Source organism: Typopeltis vanoorti, chromosome 5 (genome assembly GCF_054136105.1).
Source record: "Typopeltis vanoorti isolate ZY-2024b chromosome 5, IOZ_Tvanoo_1.0, whole genome shotgun sequence".
NCBI lineage: Eukaryota > Metazoa > Arthropoda > Arachnida > Uropygi > Thelyphonidae > Typopeltis > Typopeltis vanoorti.
In genome coordinates, this window is record NC_143553.1 from 48,918,021 (window position 1) to 48,942,981 (window position 24,961).

The 24,961-nt window shown below is 34.8% G+C and overlaps 1 protein-coding gene across 1 annotated transcript; it reads right to left on the reverse strand.

Moving 5' to 3' along the window:
* Positions 1-2,766: 2,766 nt before the first annotated feature.
* Positions 2,767-24,417, reverse strand: LOC150106383 (uncharacterized). The gene is made up of 6 exons (XM_090392415.1): positions 24,340-24,417; positions 24,064-24,217; positions 18,283-18,343; positions 4,487-4,674; positions 4,206-4,364; positions 2,767-3,040 (listed from the first exon to the last, which is right to left on the reverse strand). The coding sequence occupies exons 2-6, from the start codon at positions 24,193-24,195 to the stop codon at positions 2,783-2,785; spliced, it is 798 nt and encodes a 265-aa protein (XP_090248541.1). The 5' UTR covers positions 24,196-24,217; positions 24,340-24,417; the 3' UTR covers positions 2,767-2,782.
* Between the last annotated feature and the right edge of the window lie 544 nt (positions 24,418-24,961).

Consider the following 24,961-nt stretch of genomic DNA (forward strand, 5'->3'; position numbering starts at 1 on the left):
CCCCACAACTGTCCTGGACCTCATTACATTCCTTCTTCCTATAGTGGTGGTATCTGTTAGTCATGTACCGTCGTTTTATCTTTCTGACTCTTCTCTCTCACTTCCAGTAATCCTGTAGAATTTCTTCGTAATAGTGATTTTCATGTTTTATGAGGATACCACAACTTATGGAATATTTAGAACTTATAACTTATTGCGTATAACTCATTACAACTTATAATATTATAATTTACACAACATAATCTTGTAGAATATTAAATACGTAATCGGTCATTTTAACTTTGCAGCCAAGCATGAAAACTAAAACGACTTTAGCCATCCAGAAAACGATGTTTTAATCTGACACGAGGATAAAGGAAAGGATTCACCCCCTTAGATCGCTGAATTCATAAAAAAACTCACAGGAAATGAATGTTTCAATGAATGATTAATTTAATATCATGTTAAATGGTTAGTTTTCGTTGTCGTATTAGATTATGACTCTCCCAATTAAAAAAACACAGTTTAACTTGTTTAAAAATATTTATTTATTTATTCATGTTTGGTAACTGGTAGCTGGAATTCTTCCTGCAAACATATACATACATACAAGTATATATATGTATATATATATATATATATATATATATATATATATATATATATATAGTCGATTCCGTTTAATTGGGTCACCTGTTAATTGGGGCAGCCGCTTTTTTGAGCCAAATCTCAAAGAACGAAAACCAAACCAACATATTAATACATAATTTAAACGCTTAATTGGGACAAGTATTCCTTAATTGGGTCAGTAGCTGAAAAATAATTTAGAAATTTTGCTATATTTTATGGATTTTTCGAAAATATGGCAACACTGCGTACACTAATGTTTGGCCACACTAGCTTGATGCGAATCAGTTATCTTTCGTCGTGAGTCTGGCAAGTACGCGTCTGCTTAAGAATCTACCCTCACTATATACTGTACCTAGCGATATCGATTTTTTGTGTTAATTTTAATCAAAATTTTTAAATCTTTGCCAAGATGCCAAGAGATGATTTTACACTTTCAAGTAAAATTGCTTTGCTGGATAAAATTAAAAGCCAGCCATTAAATACAAGCCATCGTAGACTTGCTGATATAACTGGTGTACCAAAATCTACCATAGCGCGTCTCCTACAACAAGAAAATCAACTGCGTGAGGAGTGGACATTACAGAATGAAATTCCAGGAACATCCAAAAGAAAGCGTGATGGAAAGGATCCAGAAGTCGAAGAAGCATTTGATCGATGGTTTTCTATAGTTAGCAGATGAGGCCCAGTGTTGAAGGCGAAGTCAGAGGAGATCGCTAATCAGCTGGACCACAACGATTTTTAAGCAACTGCTGGTTGGTTGTCTCGATGGAAAGCGAGACACAATATCAAATTTAAAAAACCGCACGGCCAAAAGGGCAGTGCCGACAATGTAAGCGCTGAACAATGGCAAAATACTGAAATCCTTACTTTTTTAGAGAATTTCTGTTCAGGTGATATTTACAACGCTGATGAAACCGGCCTCTATTATCGTGCTACGCCAGACGTCTCCCTGTGTTATAAGCACATTGCACTGTCAGGGTATAAAAGGGTAATGGACCGCATTACTGTGTTATACGGACAAACGAAAACTACTAATCGTAGGAAAAAATGCTAAGCCTCGATGCTTTAAGGGGTTAAGAATAGAGAGTTTACCAGCAAAGTACCATGCCAATAGTAATGCGTGGATGGCTTCTGAAATTTTTCGGAATTGGCTTACGAGTTGGGACGTAGAATTACAACGTAAGCAGAGGAAAATTTTGTTGCTTCTCGATAATTGTGCTGCACACCCTCATTTAGATAATCTAAAAATTATAAGGCTGGAATTTCTTCCTCCTAATACAACATCCTTAGTGCAACCAATGGACATGGGGATAATAAAAAATTTAAAGACATTGTATCGAGGAAAATTGGTTAATTACATACTGGAATCCATTGATGAAAACCGATTAACAAGTTCATCAACAGCCAGAGAGATCAATGCAAAAATTTCCATTTTGCAAGCAACACAGTTTGTCTCTGACAGTTAACGAGCTATAAAAAGCAGCACAATACAAAAATGCTTTGCTGTTTGCGGTTTAAAACCTTTGGTGGTTCTTGAAATTTTGAGTAGTGATGAAAATGAAGACATACTGTAAGCTCCCTCATGAATAGTGAAGAATTTTCAACAATAGATGACAATTTACTATGTTATGATGAAAATGAACTTTGAAGATGCAATTGTTGAAGTCATTAAATCCAAACGTCAAAATTTTGACGAAGAATGCGATGATGAGGATGATGACTCACCTGTGCTTGTAACCAATCGTAAGGCCAAAAAAATTATAGTCGGGTTACAGCGTTGTTTTATGCAGGAAGGTAATCAAGGAACCCTTACATCCGCACTGAATATCTGTGCTGATTTTGTAGAACTGCAAAATTTCAAAAGCAAAAGACAGACTACCCTTGATGCATTTTTGCAGAATTAAAATTTGAAATTGTAAAAGTTATCATGTATGCATTATTTTTTCTGCCATATTTTAATAAACCATTAAAATATGTATCTAATTATTATTTTTACCTACTTATTCATTTACCTGAGTATTATATATTTTATTTTAGAATTTATTATTAGTTCGTTTAATTGGGGCAGCTGCTTTATTGGCCCAAAATGGATTAGTCCCAACGTGTCCCATTTAAGCGAATCGACTGTATATATATGTAATTTTAGTTTTAAATTTTATTCAACTTCACTGAGCTACCATGGAATTGGATCTCCATTTTTATTAAAATATCTTCCGTGATGACGTTCATCCCATGTTGCCATGGTTGCAATCAAACATTTGACACACTCCTCGGGCATGTATAAACGAGAATAGTCCACTGGTTCTTCGAGGTATTTACCAGCGTAAATTCCCATGTCTGTCTTCACCCAACCTGGACAAACAATCACCATAAGGATATTGTCTTCTTTCACAAGAGCAGATACCGTTCTGATGGCCATGTTGAGAGCTGCCTAATCAAAAAATTAATAATAATAAAATAAATATACCAGCCAAATATACTGAACACACACACACACACACACACACACACACACACACACACACACACACACACACACACACACACACACACACACACACACACACACACACACACGTGTACAGAATTCAAAATTAATTTCCGAACAATGCAGTACTTATAGAGTAGCGCTTCCCAAACTGTGGGCCGTGGCCCCCCTTGGGGACCGTTAGTTTTGTTGAGGGGGGTCCGTGAAATAATGAAAACAAATTAAAAAAATTCAAAATATTTTAAGACCATGTCAAATGTGTATGTAAGATACTAAAAATGCAATATTTGCATTTGATTTTTCCAATATTCGCTGTGCATGTTTTGTATTGAATATAAATACAATAAATGTTATAAGATATGTCTCTGTATTACGATGTTTTTTTCGATGGGGGCAGCGAAATATTTTAATTTTTCCAAAGGGGCTTTTACATCCACAAATTTAGGAAGCACTGTTCTAGAGGACAGTGTCATCATTCACTCAGCTTGGACTGTACAGTCGTTATTTGAAGAGCATGAAAGTGAACTTTAATATTATTATTATTATTTGACACCTCCAGGGAGTCCAAAGACTCATCGAGGGAGAGTGTGCCAACAGCATCGAACGATTGGATCCTTTCCAACTACTAACCGCGCTCAAACTTACTTAACTGAGCCATTAGTAGCAGAGGCTCTACCAATCGACCAACCTTTGCAGGTAATCTTCCCTGATTAGCACATTCACCAGATTCGAACATTACTGAACCACTCTGGGCAGTTTTGGAGACTAAAATAAGAAACTGATTACGAACTCCACCATATTTAAAACAACTCGGAGATGTTCTTCAAGATGAATCTTGAAAATTCTACCAGAAACTATTGAAAACGTATTTGATTTCAGTCCAAGAAGCATTCGGGCTAAAATGAAGGCAAAATGTGGTCCAACACTATTTTATAAAGAAATATGTATCACGTGTTTTCATTATTTTGTCCAACGCTCTATATATATTACAATATATGAAAACATGTTTCAACAGTTTAATTCCGGAAAGTTCACTTATCGAATTAGTAAAAGAGCTGTAATGAATTTTGATGAAGAATACAAGAGATTCTTTGGTTAATGATCTTACTTTGCTAACTCTACCAGATAAAATAGGAATAAAAGGAGCTGATCCTGTACTGGCAAGGGAACCACCTTTAGAGGATATATTAACAACAGCTGATTTAGAACAACTCATCCCTTCAATTTTGGAAGACGTTGCTGCTTTCTTCAGAAGAGGCAACATCGTCTGTGGGAGAAAAGAACGCAATTAAAAATAAAAATATACATATCACAGTATTGGAAGCACATATTGAATAAATGTGGATGAGATATAGATTTTTTTTCTGATTAGCGATGGTTTTCACTTACTTGTATCACCATTAGAGGGCCTACTGCATTTGTATTGAAATGAAACTGCATATCTTCAACGGAAATATTGGGAAACTCAGTACATTCCAGAACTCCTGCATTATTGATAACTAAATTCAAACCGCTTTCTCCGACGATTTCTTCAATAGTTTCCTTTGCTTGTATTATTTCCTTCTGGTTAAGAATGTCTGAAATTGTAAAACGTTAAGAAAATTCAATACAAGTAATATCGTGATTTTTGTAGGTGGAAATAACCAGTTATTAGTCAACATCTGAAAATTGTATGCATGTTATGTTGCTTCTCAGACATCACATATGAGAGGTAATGATATTCTCTCATTACATATGAATTATCTTATTTGATTTAATCTCTCATAATTGGTGTTGAGATAATTAAGTGATTTTAATTAAAACATTTCGGAAAATAGACATGATATATAAATATATCCATGTATCTAAATATATCTTCGCACTAAGATATTTGAGAAATTATGAGTAATTTTCAATTGATTCTGGCCAACTCATAGCTAGACGCCACAACCACATTCCACGTTCATAAAACACAGCATTCAAAAAAAAAAAGTTCTGAATTTAATAACATCAGAATATTCCATATTTCAACTGTTCGTCCCATTTGTAGTCAATTGATCTTCAGTTGTGTATAACGTTTTTAATATGTTCACTTAAGAAGTCATAGAACAAAACTTCAACATATCCGAAATGATTCATCATCTTGCATAACTAATATTAAGGATTATGTAAGTAGAAAGGAAGACAATTTCTTCTTGTATTCTCTTCAAATACGTAGTCTTCAGTCTGCAGAAGCTGTAGGATTTCTTTAAGGAAATGAGGAAACCAAAACAACAATACTTTGAGATGGTAACAAGGAAAGGTCTTCTGATTTCCGTTGATCTTTTTCTGGATGAAACTTAGGGAGCAAAGGAGAGAGAGAGCATGGTCTTTTTATGACCCCGAAGTGTTTGGCCATGAATAATTAATTAATTTTGTTTAATACACAGGACTGTTTATACATAGTAGGAGAGATCTCTGCATTCCTATTTATGGATCACTAGATCTTGTAATTATACTAAATTCTGAAATTTGATAACTATAGAAACAATAATTACTGGAAATGTTCAAAGTTACCACAAAGGTATATCAAAGATATATATCAAAAAGATGCATCATAAGGGGGCTTCTATCTTATGATGCATCTTTTTAATAATCATGGATCAGGTTACTTGAACGCCCCATCTCTTGGGAAGTTATGAATGTGCTATACTGAATGAGAAGCCTTTGCTCTCATCAAAAGAGGTCTCACTAAACATTGGTTGCATCAATGCAATGCGTGCTAGGCTGAAACTGGAATGTGAGAAATCTACATAAAAACGACTGCTAATTCAATTGTTATGTAGAAGAATATTAACATTTGCGTGTAGAATATAATTTCTGTTAATACAATAACAAAAGTAATAAAAGAGATAAACAAATAATAAAAACAGTTAAACATAAAATAAATAAAAATACGGTAACAACTTTTAATCCTGCAAGGAAGCCCAAGCTATCAGTGAATTAATGCTTTTCAAGGGGAGAGAGAGTAAACGACACCCTAAACCCGTGGTCGAAACCTTAAAATGCATATTATTCTCTGTAATCGTGGGTTCTACAGTAATCTGCTGGTGGATTTCAAGTTAAAATCTGAGTTTCCGTCAGAAAAACACTTGCTGACCTTTGCAAAGATTAGCTCGGGTTGATGAATATGAATGATTCTCTCTCAACTGGCTGAAGAAAGGCTTTAGAAAAAGTTTTTCTAGTTGTGGAGGAGAATGGAACAGAAAGGTATTCTTCAGCCTGCCTAGCGCTAAGGATATAAACGTTATTTATAGTTCCTCGTTCAAGCACTTGGTGGAATAAAATGTATTAGAAAAGCTGCAAAATATGAACGATTCGCTCGTAAAAACGAAACGAGGATATTTTTTAGTTTATTATACTATATTCGGCATGAAACTCTCTGATTCCAATCTTTGAGTTTCTTATTCAGTTTTGAAACAATGTGGGATTTAATATCCCCTTAATTTACATAATGTTTATATCGCCGAAATGAAGCCTATTGGCTCTTTATACTTAAGTAACTTAATGGGTGCACCTTTTTTGAAACTCACACAACAGAGTATATAAGTTCTTTTCGCTATACCCTTTGGTATTAATTTGGTCTAGCTACTCACTGATGAAGCCTCAATAAAGACTGAAACCGGTCAGGGTAGTGACCTCCCACCGTAATGTAATAACAGCATACATTTCCTAGGAAATGTGTTTTTCATTATGGAAAATACCAAGAATAGCGATCAGAACTTCACCACCTTTGCTACGAGTTGCCCGAGTTTGTACAACGTACTTGGACTACTTGCATTAGCTCAAACGAGGATATATTAAATGGCACAAATGTAAAATCAAAAAGAGATAAAGTAAAATAAATAAGAAACAGAACTGCATAGAACAAATTCTCTCCCCAATGAAAAATTCAATCTTCTATGCAAATGATAAACAAAGAAAAAAGATTTCCTCCAAAAGCAACCAAAACGTTATTCGATTGATGATTGAGGAGCAAACCAAAACAAAAGTCTATATTCAAATCTGGTGATGAATCTGACCGCTTCATAAGAGTAAGAAGGAGGGCAATAAAACCCTCTCAAACTTATTTTGCCAATTAAGGAATCATGTAGTTCATTCTTAGAAATATCATCACAACCCAAATCGCATCTGCTAATTTATATAAGGCGTGTTCAAAAAAAAAAAAAGGCCGAACTTTTGCTATAAAGCCTTTATTGCTCATTTTAGAACATTTTAATCACTGTCCCCTTTCACTAAGTCCCCTCTACTGTCGACACACCGTTCCCAACGTTTCTTCCATTGTTGGAATACTTCCAACGCACTGTCTGTGATGGCGCGCAGTTCTCTTATCGCATTTTCCTGAATCTCCTCTATGGTTTGGAAACGAAGTCCTTTCAAAGTGGTTTTAATTTTTGGAAACAGGAAAAGGTCTGCTGGGACCACGTGGTACAAATTCATAATGGTTAATGCCTTTCCAATCAAACAACACAACCAACATCACATTGATCTTTGACCGACTCATCCGTGCTTTTTTTTTTTTTTTTATATGGACGAGGAAACCCTTTCCCCGCTCACTGCGACGATTGCATCTTGGTTTCAACATCATAGCTACAAACCCACGTCTCATCTCCTGCTATGATATTCTTAAGAAAGTTTTCGTTACCATTTGCACCGGCAAGCAGTTCCACTATCACTAATACGAAGAACAGCTTGTGCTCATGCTCACTTTAGCAAATGTAACACGTCGACTAATGCTCACAGCAGAATTGGACAAATGGTAGTTTGTTGTTAAAACCTGCCGCTAGGTGCGCTCATAGCTGCAGCGCGATCTTTATGCCGGTGGTCGCGCTATTTAAAAAATTCGGTAATTTTTTGAACACCCTGTTATATCAGAAAAGTAACTTTTGCAACCGAATCACCTTCCAGTATTGTTCAGACTTGAATCCACTAATGAGTAGATTTTGTTATCTGAAAAAGGAACATCTCATAATGTATACTGATGTGCACTGTAGTTTATTATATATTCATAATTCTGGTATGTAAGGTAAATGTTTTCCCCCCCTAAATTACAGGTTTTATCTCGGTTCACTGTGCTACCTGCAATAAAAATACGTTTTGTGTGTGGCTTGAAAGTCAAAGCACATGTTCTTTAATGTATTCTCTTACGCTCGCTAATGGAAACAAAATCAAGAAATTTCCGTACAGGTAGCTTCAATCCAGGCATTACTTCAACTTACAACTCTTTCCTGTATCTTTCATGCATGCTGATTTACTTCAAGCATATTCAGTTGATATAAACAGAAGTACCAAAAACATTTACAGTTTGCTTCAGAAAATTCTGATGTATTCTGTTCACTGCAGAATACAACTATTTTTGAATCGTTCCTCCGTTTTTATTGAAAACGGTCAGTTCCACAAACACAGCGCTTTCAATCTAATTTTCCACAAAACTCCCAAATTAGAACAGTGAAAATACATTACCTTCTGAATAGGAACTTGAGTAATAAGGAAGCAACAAACAATAATTATAGTTTGTTGCTTCAAATAAGGATTGAATAATTATTCAATCCTTATATTTTTCTTTATGTATCTTAAAGGGAATTATTCACAAATCTTTTCTTTTTCTTTCGTTCCATTTCTTTTAAAACGTCTCTCTTTCTCTTAATGTAATCTCGTTCAGCTGTTCGTTTCATATCACAGTAGGGAAGGGGTGGCTAACCTTTTACGTTACATGCCCCAATATTTTCGCGTACAAGTTTAGATGCGTCATACAACTCTTGTACTCTTAAAATCTCCCTGAAAAAATATATTAATATGGACATATTTAATATTTATTGAATTCACGCTTATTATCACCTTTCGTTTTCCTTTTGCACTGTAAAACGAGGCTTAATTTTTGTAAAGTGAAGCTTCGTTCACAAATGTTCACAAGGGACCAACATTGCAGTACCCCGCAGCGCACGAATATCAATTGTAAACTGACTGACAAAAACTTGCGAAGCACCGCTGTTAATAACGCTTGGTGCCTCAGGATCAAACGAGTGAATATGCAAAAAGATTTGCATGAGACATTAAAATCTCTAAAAATAATTATAATTTTTAGTTCTTTTTTTTATGCAAATCGGTTTTTTGGTTATTACGTTTTGCATAAATAGGCCTACTTTTTTATTATCATTGGGGTCCAATGCGTCACTTCTAACCATCCAATGCACTACAGGTTGGTCATCCCTGCAGTAGATTATACATAGCATTCACTTAATCATAGAATCAGAAGAGATTCTAAACCAATCCACGAGAGGATTATAAAAATGGTCAGATGAACTTAAACTCAAAATCAACCCAGATAAAACAAAACTAAGCACCTTTAGTACAGACAGGAAAAATAGACATTCCTACAATCCCAAAGTCATGATCAACAACAAGCTAATTGAAAAAGTCAAATACAAAATACCTTGGTATTACACTTGATCAGGAATTATATTTTGCACAACACATCTCTAACACTTCCAACAGAGCTCTCAAAAATTAAATAGACTGAAACGGTTTTGTGGAACAAATTGGGGCGCAAAGCCAAAAATCCTCAAAACTACTTACACCACACTAATAAGGCCAATAATGGAATATGCAGCACCTATCTGGTCACCTTCGGCTTCATCGGTAAAGGAAAAATTAGACAAAATACAAGCAAAAGCATCCAAGATTATCATTGGTGTAGTCTCATCCACTAACAACATCAGAGCCCAACAAGAATGTGGGCTTGACCTGCTGGAGAACAGACGAAAATTTGCCACCATAAAATTCATTAACAATATTAGAAGCTACTAAAACGATCATATTTCCCTAAAACCTTATGAACATTGGAATCAAAAATGCAGACTTCACAGATCATCAACTTTACAATATGATGACACTATCAGGAAGGAAATAGGTCTTGATCAGCTGAATTCTCACATAAACAAACAACCTCTATTTTCCAGTCCTTTACTTCCAAATACCTCCATAAATCTAAACCTTACCAAACTCTGTCCAAAAAAAAAAAAGAATCAAAAGAAATGCTCAAAGAAAAAGGCCTAAATACTATCAACCTTCTTTCATCCTCCAAACAGGTTATTTGTTACACCGATGGATCATCAGTAGTGCCGTAACGAGGCGTGGCGAATAAGGCCCCCGCCATGGGCGCAACTAGGTTTGGGGCGCACAACGTAAAAAATAAAAATAAATAAATAGATATAAAAATCCTCTATTTTATATTGTATTTTTTTAAATTTCGCAATAAGCCGGTTTAGACACACAAATTCTGCAACACTGCAACTCATATTTGATGGGGTTAAGAGTAAGTATTTAACATTGCATTTAGTAAAATTAACTTGTTGCATTTAAATTTTTCCAAATTTTTGGGTTAGGGGAGCGCAAGTTAGACACTTGACACAGACGCTTCATACCCTTGTTACTGCACTGATCATCAGGCACCAATATGATTGATGGAGGCGCTGATGTTCTCCTTCTACTCCCGAAAGGTGAAAAACTTTCAATAAAAGTTGGATCTGGGAGAATTGCTTCCAATTTTAGCATCGAACTTTATGCAATAAATAAAGCACTCGAAGCCTACTTAAAATTATCATCATCTCAACAATCAGAGGGAATTATAATTTACAATGATTCAAGATCAGCTATGGAGGAAATCAAAAATGGAAATATCAAGCTCACAGAAGACATCCATCAACTCTTAAATCAATTAAAGTGTTTAGGAAAAGTTTGCATTCTACAATGGATTCCTGCTCACAGTGGCATTGATTACAATGAAGAAGTTGATAAGTTAGCAAAAGAGGCCAAAGAACTCAACCAAGAAACTGACATGATAACTCTTGCCGATGCTAACGCACTAGCAAAAGCTAATTTAATTCCACTGAAATCAGTGACACAACATCAAATTCTCGAAATCAATGCTGACAGAAAGACCTCCACTACGATAGCAAGACTACGAAAAGGACATTATAGGGGAATGAAGATCAATCCAGATGATACAGCCTTGCAAGAAATAGACCTTAATCCTGAACAACAGCTCTATACAAACAATATCATCGACATATCCAAAGCAGTTCAAGGAGCACATGAAAACAGCTAAGACTCTTCAAAGGACAAGACACAACTTATTTGCGATTGAATGATTGACATCGAGACATCCGGGTATCACACATAGAAGTTTCCCAGTAATGGCAGACTGGTAACGTTCATTTAAGATGCGATGGAGTTCTTTTCCAAGGTCTCAGCACCTGGTATGAAAAACGTCTATATATATTTTAATTTCAACGATGTAGGAAGTTTGTTGTTTCCCAATTCTTTTTGCTGCTAAATTGGAACAGTTCCACCTGTGACTGAAACCAACCAAGAGGCGTAGTTAGGTTTAACGGCGTCGCTATTCAACTACTAATAACGAAGATACAGATATTGCTGCTATATTTTTTCTTACCGTGGAATACCGTTTTAATAAAATGTTTGTCAACATAACTATACGTTTATACATATATATTATGTCACTTTGCAAATCTAACAATAAAGTAAAGAGTGTAAAATATTGCCCGCCTGGTTAGCCGAGTGGTTAGCATATCCGCTCTCCATCCAAAAGGCGCGATGAAATCCTGCCGTGAGCACGGACGTTTGTCATTATCTGTGGATATACTAGTGGTGGTAAATGTAGTGTGCGATAGATGGCGTTGATGTAGTTACTGTTAGTTGCAGTTGGTGGAATGAGCTGTAGTTAAATGGAGTTATAGAGTGGGTACCCTCTCTCGAAGAGTCTTTTGATTCCCTGGAGGTGTTATATAATAATAATATTTTTAATTCCTTTAGTGTACGATTTCTAAGAAATGTGCATTAAAGACATTTGCAGAAATTCAAATTGAAGTCTGCAACTCTAGTAAACACAGCTAATCGTGGAGATAATTTACATGAAAACGTTTCTCCTTTGCTAAGGCTAAGTTAAGATTTCTATGAATACAAAAATAAAGTTTATTTTATAATAAGTAGTATGGGAGCCATAAATAACCAGATCAAGATCAAGATAAGGAATCGTGACATGATTGTTTTCAGATGATGACGTCATTGTGTGCGTGACGTCATGAGTTTGGAATGTTTAGGATTTTTTTGGGAACATGTGTGAATGAACGTCACGTTCTTTGTTTGGTTAGCTTATAGAATTGTGGCTGATGTTTAGATATAAGCATTTGTGTCGTGATTGGTTGGGCGCTATGTTCCCCATACACCCTACCAACTAGGGGTAGGGTGTATGGGGAACTGATGTCTGTGTCGTGGATGTGTGTTGTTTTCAGATGAAGATTAGTGGTATCATTTGCTAGTTGTAAATAAGTGACGTTATTGATTTGAATGTAAAAGGAAGATATATTAGTGGATAAGGATTTGTGGCGTGATTGGAGGGACACTATGAACCAAATAGAGGTAGGGTGAATGGGAGAAGCGATGTCTGTGTCCTGGATGTGTGTTGTTTTCAGATGAAGATTAGTGACATCATTTGCTAGTTGTAAATAAGTGACGCTATTGATTTGAATGGAAAATGAAGATATATTAGTGGATAAGGATTTATGGCGTGATTAGTGGGACACTATGAACAAAATAGGAGTAGGGTGAATTGCAGGAAGCGACGTCAGTGTCCTGGAATGTGTGTGTTATGAGATGTAGATATGTAAATGGTTTCTGTATGGCATTATGGGTGATGGTATAGATAAGATAGAGTTTGGAATTTCACTAGGGGCCCCTTCTGTCAGGGACATCACGTGGTGTGTTTGGTTCGCGTATAGCTTTGAGGGTATTGTTTTTAGATAAGGAATCGTGACGTTATGTGTTTGGAAATTTCTGGGAAACATATGTCTCTGTGACATCACGCGTCGTTTTGGTTTGCCTATGAAATTGCGGGCGATGTTTTTAAGATAAAATATCTTGGAATTCCCAGGGTGATATATATCCGTCATTGTCGTCAAATTTTGCCTTTGGTTGTCTATAGTTAGTAGTACGAATTTTCAATATAGGTTTGGGGTATTTCATTCCTGTTATTATGTATGGGAATTTTAGTTTAGAGTTAAGAGCTGGTGTGGCAGCATTTAGACATTTTCTGAAAAATTATTACAGATTATCATTGTTTGTCCCATCAAACACACGCACACACATATATTTTTCTTGTCAATAGATGATTATGAAAATATTTAATTTAGAGTGAAGAGAGATAGTGGCAGCATTTAGACATTTCCTGATAATTACATTCAGTATTAGAATTATGCTTACTCAAACATACGATCACTGGTCATTGAAATACAAATATCACATGTTATGTTTAAGTTAAACAAAAAAAGATTAACTTACTTTCCAGAATGTGACATCTTGGAACTATCGAGGTTTTCTGAATATTCCAATTGTTGATTTTTAACATATATTCACAGCACAAAACACAAGGTGGGAAATGCATTTGACACTTTTTCCTTATAGCTTACTATGCTCTTCATTTTTTCACTTCACTCATGGTGGCACTGTGTTATTTCCGTTCACCAATTTGTTGTGCCTACTTGTGAACGTTTCTGACTGGGGTGCTTGAAATTCTCCTAGTCTTACTTCAGGGTTTGATAATGCTTCCCACATGACAATCCAAACTTCACATCCCATTTCCGCTTGCTATTTTCTCGTATCATTGTGTGACATTCTCCGATTGTTTTGGATGTATTCATTAATGTTTTCTTCCTTTTCAAATGAATATTAGCTCTGTAATTTACTTTGTTAATTTCTATGTTACCTTTTATTTGACTGAAATATCATTTATAAATTGTATATACTGAATCTAACATACAAAAATTAAATAAAGTGAAAAAGACACTATATTTTCTTATTCTTCTGATTTAACATTTGCGGTGATGTTCATAGTGTATGATTTGTCATGGGTGCCTACTTGAAATTCAGTATTTTTTTCCATGTGACATTTCAAAACAAGTTGAACTATGGTTTTACAGGAGAGGCATCAATTCCAGCATCTCCCTTGTTTGACTCATTTCCATTAGTCCCAATTGTCCTCTCAGCCCAGCATTTTTTTCACAGTATGGATATTTATATGTTTTAACACACTTATTATACTTAGGTATTTTTTCCAACACAAATAAATAATTATTTATTCTTATTTCAATGAATATTAGCTCAGTAGTATACTTTATCTATTTGTATGTTACCAAATTCCAAACTTAAGTTATGCATAACACATCAATGACACAGATGTTCATTTAAATTTACACATTTTATTTGACTCAAATATTATTTACAATGTTATCTTTTTTTTCAATCTAACATTCAAAATTTAAATAAAGTGAATTCTATTTTCTTCCTTACTATTATTGTAACATTAGAGGTTGTAGGGTATGATTTCCCAACTCTTGTGCGAAAGTTTTTTCATTTCTGTTCTTGGGAACTTGTTACTGTAGTAAATTTAAGGGTCACATTTTTATTTTTTTGAAACCAATACATATATTTTTAAGCATTCTTAAAAGCACAGAAACGTTCGCTATGTTTCCAAAAGTATTTAAAAGTACATATTATGTAATGAAGGTTTATTTTCTTGATCATGAGAATTTGTAATAATATTTTTGGTTTACAGATCAAGTGTTGATCAATTTTATTAACTTAACTAGTTCCTGCACAATTTAACTGTTGGCGTCTTCACGGCACTTACATATTAGGCTGAAACAATCTCACAATTATGCATAACTATAAAACTGACAAGAATAACTGACTGTATATAATATGTTTTCACGTTTTGGGCATCCAATTTCATTTAAATCTACAACAGGTCTCCTATTAACTTCGTTAATGTTTTTGATTTTTCTCTTCCTTTGGCAAGCAATATTTGATATTTGCATCTTGATTCAATTATCCAATTTCTTAGTTTGTCCAGAGATAGTGAACCAATTTCCCACTTCAGCTGATGATTATGTTTTATTAACCAAGACTTCTGTTTTTTAACTCTTTCAGGTAATTCTTTCCAAATACAAGGTGATTTTGTCAATGCATATCTTAAAATAATTCCATCAGAAATACAAATTTCTTTAGGAAAGAAATTTGAAGTCTTATTCAAACAAAATTGTACATCAATTATACCAATGATTACTGAAAATTCGTATATTTCACCAGCTGTCGATTTTTCATATTTGTTCTCCTTCATTCTTCTTACATTACTTCATACGGAACCAGAAATAATTTGTTAATTATTATTATTATATTATTATTTCACTGATTATTAGCTCTGATCTTATATTTTATGTTACCTTTTTGTTACAAAAGTACAAACCTTTTTTTTCTATACCAAACTTTTTTCTTTAAGAATTTAAGTCACATTTTTGGGTTAAATTATGTGCTGTCTCTCTGTAAAATCACCAAATTCTAACAGGTCTGATTTTCGAGTAAGTGAACGATATGTTTACAGGTAACTCAAACAATGTCAACAGGTAGCATTAGACAATTTTCTAAATACTTAATTACAGGATATCAGGTTTCCCATGTTCCTGGCATTAATTTCACAGTAGTGATTTTTTTACAATAATTAAACAGAATTGCATTAAAGGTATGAAGTTATGGATTTAAATATCAAATTCTAAACTGAATAATTGTGGTTAAAGTACGACTATTAGAATTTGGTTATTTTACAGAGAGACTGTAGATATTTTCACCCATCACGTTACCAAAACTCTTAAAAATATTGGTGTAGAAAACAAGGTTAATTTTCTTTTCTTTTCAAACATTTGTACATGAAAAAGTTTCAAAACATGTGGCTGGCAGTCGAAACTTTTTTTTCAAAACTTGACAACACATACTATTCCATTAGGAGAACGAAAAAAAATACAGATGTGATGCTAATAATGTAATTGTGTCTTTTGAAATAAATAAAGTACAAATGAATTAAATAGTGACAATATCTGTAGATGTCTCCAACAGCCTAGTATATTTGTTCATCGGTTTGGAATTAAAGTGCAATTGTAAGCATTTGGTGATTTAATAGTGGAAATGAGTCGGTCATCTTCAGGATAAATGAACAGCAGTGCAAATGCTAAATCAGAAGAATAAGAAAAAAAATAGTGTCTTTTTCACTTTATTTAATTTCTGTATGTTAGATTCAGTAAATACAATTTAGAAATAATATTTCAGTCAAATAAAAGGTAAAGTTATTTCCAATTGTTTTGGAAGTCTTTATTAGCATTTTCTTCTTTTTCAAATTACAGAGCTAATATTCATTTGAAAAAGAAGAAAATGCTAATAAAGACTTCCAAAACAATTAGAGAATGTCACACAATGATACGAGAAAATAGCGAGCGGAAATAAGATGTGAAGTTCGGATTGTCATGTGGGAAGCATTATGAAACCTTCAAGTAAGACCAGGAGAATTCCAAGCCCCCCAGTTAGAAAGGTTCACAAGTATGCACAACAAATTGGTGAACAAAATGACATAGTACCACCATGAGTGAAGGTAAAAACCTAGGTGCATAGTAAGCTATAAAGAAAAAGAGTCAACTGCATTTCGGACCTTGTGTTTTGTGCTGTGAATATATGTCAAAAATAAACAATTGGAATATTCAGAAAACCTCGATAGTTCCTAGATACCACATTCTGGAAAGCAAGTTAATCTTTTTTTTGTTTAACTTAAACATAGCATATGATATTTGTAATTGCGATGACCAGTGATCGTATGTTTGGGTAAGCGCAATTCTAATACTGAATATGATTAATTATCAGAAAATGTGTAAATGCTGCCGCTATCTCTGTTCACTCGAAACTAAAAATTTCCATACTCATCTATTGAAAAGAAAAGTGTATGTGTTTGTGTTTAATGGGACAAACAATGATAATTTGTAATAATTTTTCAGAAAATGTCTAAATGCTGCCCCCAGCTCTTAACTCTAAACTAAAATTCCCATACCTAATAACAGGGAATGAAATACCCCAAACCTATATTGGAAAATTCATACTGCCAGCTATAGACAACCAAAGACAAAACTTGACGACAATGACGGATGTGTATCACCCTGAGAATTCCAAGATATCTTATCTCAAAAACATCGTCCACAATTCCATAGGCAAACCTAAACAACACATGATGTCACAGAGACATATATTCCCCACAAATTTCCAAACACATAACGTCATCATTCCTTATCTCTAAACATAGCCACAAAGCTATATGTGAACCAAACACACCACGTGATGTTCCTGACAGAAGGGTGGGGGGCAGTGAAATTTTAACTATCTTATCTATACCATCACCCATAATGCCATACGCAAACCATTTACATATCTACATCTCAAAACACACACATTCCATGACACTGTTGTTGCTCCTCCATTCACCCTAAACTTATTTTATTCATTGTGCCCACCCAATCACGACACGAATCCTTATCCACTAATATATCTTCCTTTTCCATTCAAATCAATAACGTCACTTATTTACAACTAACAAATGACGTCAATGATTTACATCTGATAACAACAGACACATTCACGACACAGACGTCGCTTCCCCATAAACCCTACCCCTATTTGGTTCATAGTGCTCCACCAATCACGACACGAATCCTTATCTCTAAACATCACCCATAATTCCATATGCGAACCTAACAAACAATGTGACGTCACTCACACACATGTTCCCCAGAAAAATTCCAAACATTCCATGCACACAATGACTATATTTGTTCAGATGATGACGAAACAATCATGTCACGATTCGTTATCTTGATCTGGTTATTAGTGGCTCCCTTGCTACTAAAATATCATTGACTTTGTACTGTAGACTGGCAAAGCTTTGTAGAGACCAAGTGTTCACTGACATTACGATACCATTTTCTCTCTCTCTCTCTCTCTCTCTCTCTGTGCATGCATGCGAAAGAGAGAGAGAGAGAGAGAGAGAGAGAACAAACAGTATTTTTCTATTTCAAACAAATTTTCCTTTGGAGGCATTGCAGCTACACCTTTCATCACAGTATATGTAATTATTGAATATATTGATATAAAATCTGGGAAAAAAAACGGTATTCATTTCAAAGTATTCTATTTAATGTATTCATTCTATAAGGGGACTTAGGAATTCTGAGTCATTAAACAGTATTCATTTTTATTTTATTAATAACCTAAAGGCAACTTACCCATTTTCAGAATATGGACTTGAACTTCAGGTGGACAGCTTCTAGCAATGGACTGCAGTTCCTGATACAAAAAATGTCATTAGTTAATGATATGAGGGAGTTATTGACCAAAGAATCGATATTTGAAAGCAGAGCTATTCTTTTAAGAATAAGAAAACATAAATAGTTAGGATGTCATGCTTCATTACTCTTACCTCCTCTCCTGCACTGTTCACATATATGACTGTGTAATGCAGGACTGTGAAATTCAATTGGGCCGCGGGTTATTTGCTATAAAAGTATCTCAAGTGGGCCTCGAAAAAAAAAGGCGAAAGAAACTTCTTTTGCCTTTTTTTTCGATTAAAATCGATTAAAACCTTAAAATCTTTAAATCGCCTCTCAAATTCTTCTTTTATCTTTTCTAGTTTGGGACAATATTGAGAAAAGGTAAAACTTTGATTCTTATTGTTCAACTGTTCACACATAGGAAAGTAATTTAGAATATTCTCTTTTAAATGATTCTGAAACAAAACTAACATCTAAAACTTGTCAGTGCATCATACATGTGTGTTATTAACTGATCTTTCCCCTGAAGTTTGACATTTAAATCATTCAAATGTTCTGTAATATCAACTAAGAATGCAAGATCTTGTACCCATGTCTGATCATTAAGAAATGCAACATCATGCTTTTTCATTTCTAGGAACAATTTGATCTCCTCTAAAAGTAAAAAAATAAAAGCTTTTCAGAACCTTATGACAAGATAACCAACGAATCCCTGTGCGATAAGGTAGCCCTTCAAATTCACTCTCCAAGTATTTTAGAAATTGTGCAAACTGACGGTGATTGAGACCTCTGGATCGGATGAAGTTCACAGTATTTGTCACAGCGTTGAGTACACTTCTCATTTCCAACTTTGAGGCATTATTCACACTGATGAATAATGCAGTGGAAAGATTGCAGTTTTGGAATGTCTGGATACATTTCCTTTAACTTTTCTGTAAGTCTTGACAAAAAAGCTTTATTTTTGCCTGTCATTGCTGGAGCACCATCGGTTGTCATTGCTAGGAGCCTGTTCAGAGAAGTTGGCATTTTTCCAAAATGGCCCGCACGGCGTCAAAAATGTCTTCCCCCTGTAGTGGTTCCGTGGATGGGAATCATTTCCAAGGACTCTTTAGTAATATTCATATTGTCGTCGCAAGCCCGAAGAAACAAAGCAACTTGAGCCACGTCGTGAATATTGAAACTTTCGTCAAGTGCAATTGAAAAGCACTACGTTTGCGGATATTTCTTGCAACTGGTCACGCAAATTATCTGTCATTTCGGTTATTCTTTCGATCACAGTATTTCTGGACAAAGAAATATTGCGAAATACTTGCACATTTTTGGGACATACGTTTTCGGCTGCTTTTATCATTCACTCATTAACCAAGGAACCGTCACTAAAAGGTTTGGAATGTTTCGCCAATAAATAGCTGATTTCGTAACTGCCTCTCACTGTTGATTCATTATCTTTCATAATTTTTGAAAATACGTGTTGACTTTCAACTGAATTCTTCATACTTTTTGATTTTTCTTCTCTCAGTTTACCCTCAAAGCGTGAATATTGTTCTTTGTGAATTTTATCGTAGTGCCTGTTTATATTATATTCTTGGGTGACACTAGTTGTTCCGTTACAAATAATGCACACAATTTTGTCTTTTGTTTTAGTGCAGAAATAATTCAATTCCCATTTTTCTTGAAATTTTCTCCCCTGATCAGCAATTTTCGTTTTCTTCTTGGCTTGGAAAGCGACATTGCCTCGGTGAATAAATATATTATTAATATTATTAAAATTTTTTATAAAAATGTTTGAATAAAAACGCACAAAGCTGTAGACCAGTGACGATACTATTGCAAATAAAAAAAAATAATAATAATAATAATAAAAGGGATTCTCTCACTGCTAGGTGTTCGGTGCACTGACTTCGAAGATCACTGATTAACTGTAGCAGGCAATTATAAACTCATAGCTGGATTCACAAGAGGGCATATGCTGTGCATCACGTGAACAGCTGGTAGCCAATAGAATTCAACTTTTTCAGCATGCTATAAATTAACAATGAAGGCATAAATCGCATAAATAAATACGATTGATTAGCATCGGATCTAACATTGAAATTGCGACATAAATGTTTATTATTGCAATTACAGGGTGTTCGGGATAAATTTGACATATTTATAATTAATTATATTTTTCCGTAAGTTACATGTATTAACACACACTTCTCTTCATTTAAAAGTTTGGACCCTTCTTCATTCATATACAAGATGTCAGAAAGGATGGATAGCTGGAACCCAACTGAATCATGGAAGAGAATAACTTGTATCATGATGATTCGTGCCCGCCATCAAAATAAGGATATTACGACTGCTGCCCAATGCTCCCTGAATACAGTAAAAACAATCAGGCATGAACTAGAGACTTGCAATGGTGACTACGAGGATGTAGCAAGAAGAAAGATCCCTAGCAGACGATCTGATTGCGTTCGTACAGCAGAATTCCTCGCAAATCTGCAGGAACAGGTGTTGAAGAACCTTGGCATTGGAATTCGGGCTTTGTTCGTGGAGTTGCTAACTGTAGTCAAGCCCTGGATAACAAGGGTAGCCAATGGTAGGCCGTATGTATGGCAGCAGGATTCGGCCCCTTGCCACACCTCTGGGAAAAGTCAAAAATGGTTGTCTGAAAATTTCTACGACTTCACCAGTCCAAATGTTTGGCCTCCAAACTCCCCAGACCTTAACCCCATGGATTATTTTGTATGGGGCGCAGTTGAAAAAGACACCAATCGCACTTCCAGTAATACAAAAGCCCAGTTAATGGATAAAATTAAAACAGTTTTTGCGGCCCTTCCCAGGGAGACTGTAGCATCAGCTTGTTCGAGGTTCCGAAGCAGAATTGAAGCTGTGATCGATGCTAATGGTGGTTATTTTGAGTAAATCTTGTTGATAGTATTGTAATTAACTCTGCCTGTAATGTTTTTTTGTCAATTCATTAAATTTAATAGATACAAATAAGATTTTCTTTTTCCTTACGAAACTGTCAAATTTATCCCGAACACCCTGTATATTATAGCAGATTGTTGCATCCATATTGTAACTATAAATGTCGTATGAAAACGAATAAATCGATACTGTATTTACTCGAATATAACTCGCACTTTTTCCCAAAAAAATTAAAGCTAATAAATCATGGTGCGAGATATGTGCGGGGATTTTTAGAAATTAAATTTTCAGAAAAAAAAACTGAAAATGGGGATGACTTACCAAGAAACTGCTCTATGATATACTGTATAGCTACTTCCGGCCTCGAGAGCGGTTTCCTTGTGTGCATTGTCAAAGTCATCTATCCAAATAGCGTCATCTTCTTTCCCCAAGGAAAAATTACAAGTAATTTACAAGATATTAGATACGTAATGAACACCCTTCACGAATATCTGAGAAGTGAAAGAAGGACGTGAAATAGACAGCAACGGTAGGCCAACAGAGATAGAACAGCCATGAAGATGTGAATATGATTGGTGCGGTATTAACAAAAGATCGCGTTACCAAAACACAAAGTCAAGCATACATTTTTGAACTTGAAATGCTAATTCTCTTCAACTAAATTCCATAATATCTGAAACTGTCATAACAACATTCACTCTATATGTCTTAGTTTTAACACGTTTACGAATTTTATTGCAGCTTTGTGTTTGAGTTAGTGGATGCACTCACACACATCTAACCAAAAACAATAGATTTTAGTTAGATACTGTGTTTGCCGGCACAATGTATGGTTTTGCTTGAGTCGAAACAGCACGGTTAATGTGGGAGGGGACATGTGATTCATTAGGTAGTGCCGTTTTTATACCAGTTGTCTCTAATCGCACTAAAGAAATATATTACATAGACAGTAAATGCCTCTGTACTTTATTCAGTGGTGCATTAAAACTACTTGTTTTTCTTGCATCTGCAGTACAGTCAGAGTTGGGGAAGGCATGTTGTTTACCGCGGGGAGCGAGTTATCGGCCAGAAGTGAAAGTGGTTAAACTTTATTTTCGTGTGCGATGTTAAACGTTTTAATTTCTTTTTTCATAAGGTAAAATCAGGGTACAGGGGTGTGAGTCATATGCGAGGGAGAGTTATATTCGAGTAAATACGGTATAAAAAGAAACCATCATTTTTTTAAAAAAAAACCTTCCTTGAAGCGTTGGGGGCAGCAAGAGATTGCTTTGGAGCTGCACGCTGCTCGCCAGTTTGACACCTCTTGTATAATGCCATGCACATCCACTATACGATTCCTTATGATGGAGAACGTCTAAAAATCGTATACTTCTATAATATTAAAACATGCATTTAAATTCATAGTTGTACTTCTGAATAATTTTAACGCTTCTTGGAAATAAGGAACAGTGCCAGAATTATCATCATGGCGTTTTAGCAGTTATACAACAGATCCTACCTTTTATAGGACAGTGTTACCTAGATATAACTCTCCGTGACAGCAAATTTCTCAGTTCACTTCCGCCACCACTTACACGGTTGACGCGACATGTACAGGATTCACGACTTCATCAGATCGTGGCTAGCGTGTGATATCGTAGCCTTCATGCAAGAATACCGATGGTGGTTTTTAGTACAGCGTACGTCATTAATTAGAAATACAATATCTGTGGTGTGTTTTAACCCTCTACTACTCAAGGCTAAGAACTTTATACAGAGTTGCTAGCAATTGCGCAGTTCCAAAAATAGATTTTTTGGTATATTTGACCATTTGTCAAATTATACATCATTTTCATTAAGCACTGCAGTATTCTTAAAAATGTAATTAAGAATTGTCGTAATATAATTAAGAAGTTTCCAGTGGTAGAACGCCTAAGTTGTGCTCGCACCAACTAATATACAGAAGCGATATTCAGAGCGGCAACTTCTTTTATGGATCCAAACACTGAGGACTGTAGAAGAAAGCAGATTTCTATTATACCGCGCAGTGATTCCTGTTCTTATTAATCCCTAAACATTAAACTGTATGCTATTCTGTATATTCATGTCCGAATTAAAATACTTTCCAGATTTGGAATATGAAAATTTTTACTAACTTTGTTTCCGTCTTTTCTTCTAAACTCATAACCTAACCGTTGAACTTAAAGGAAAAAAAAATATCAAAATCAGAAATTATCAACTCAGTTAAGTAATGCGTATATTAAGCAAATATTAAATCTGTGGAGAAACAATCATTAAAACCAGTCGGATATAATTTCTAAAAACACAAGAGAATGATTAAAAAGAAAAGGAAGATTTCCGAATATAGTTCGGAATGCTCTAAGATTGTAAATAATCGTACGTGTAGTAAGGCAAACATTTCGATTTATTTACTCTACAGACCAAGCGTGGGCTGTAGTTAGGGAAGGGGGGGAGGGGGCTACTGAGCTTTCTGTGTTTTGAATATTTAAAAATGTTGCCTCAGTTACTTTTGTTACATTTCGGGAAAAAAAAAATAAAAACAAAAGGTTGAAAAGTAAATCGAATTATCGCAGCATCAATTACCGTAATTAAGTGTTTTATTGTTCTTTCTAAGATTTATGAAACAGCACTTTGCAGAATTTACACAAGAACTGACAAGGTTTGCTGCTACTAAGTATGTGAAATATATAAATCACGTTACAAATTATTCTGTATTTAATTCACTTTCTATTTATTACATGATCATTCTAATTAACGTGAATTTAGGACAAGACAGTATCTCAATCATCCAGAATGAATGAAGTTTTTGCAACTTACTTTAGCATCTTTTGGTTTTCGACACGTAGCGAATATATGCTTCGAACTGGATTTCAACTGGATGAACTGCCGAACAAATTCCAGACCTATTCCACGATTAGCTCCAGTGATTAAAATATTGACTGCATTCATTTTATTCAGCTGTTTTTACAATCTGAAAAAAATAAAATAAATAAATATAATCGATTGAAACTTTAAATTCTAAATATTCAGGAGAACACACTTTGAAGGAAAAAAATGTTACGAAATATAAAAAATGCGATAAATATCACTTACATGACGACGTTACAAGTTAAGTACTAGTCACAGTCACACCTACACGAAACATGGGCAGAGTAACAATACTGATACGCCCACCGTTTGTAGATCTCGGCTTGGCGTCTTGCCAAGAATAGTCGATTCATGCTGAAGGGGAGAAAGAAATGAAGGATACGAACAGGGCCGTCCCTAGGAATTTTGTGACCCCATGCAGTAGTATATTTTGCCGCCCCTTCCCTCTAAAAAAAACTCTTTTAATGACTTATTAAAAGCCATGATATTAAGCTAAGCTTCAACATGTCTGATCATATATTCCAAGTAGCATTAGCTAATGAAAATTCATAAGTTAGTGAAAAATGATCAGAAACTATATATATATATATATATATCTCTTTTTTTTTAACAGAAAGAGAGAGATAGTTAATCCTTTAATGGTGGGATTTTGTTCTGAAAATGTGCATCTGCATGGGTAATTAAAATCAAGAGAAGACCAGTATACTCGTCAAATGCAGAGCAAATGCACCTGCTGTAAATTTCAATTAAGTTACAATAACAAAGTGTCAATTATTAAAAGTTAGTTTATTTGAAAAATCAATAAATTCATTCCACCAAAACTCATGGAGCTCCATAAATTTTGGTA

Excerpts from the sequence above, each read along its gene's own strand:
- LOC150106383 (XM_090392415.1), bottom strand. The coding sequence starts at position 24,195 with ATGAATGCAGTCAATATTTTAATCACTGGAGCTAATCGTGGAATAGGT. Across the intron at positions 4,365-4,486 it reads GCCCTCTAATGGTGATACAA|ACGATGTTGCCTCTTCTGAA; the intron begins GTAAGTGAAAAC and ends TTTCTCCCACAG. Across the intron at positions 3,041-4,205 it reads TATCTGGTAGAGTTAGCAAA|GCAGCTCTCAACATGGCCAT; the intron begins GTAAGATCATTA and ends TTTTTTGATTAG.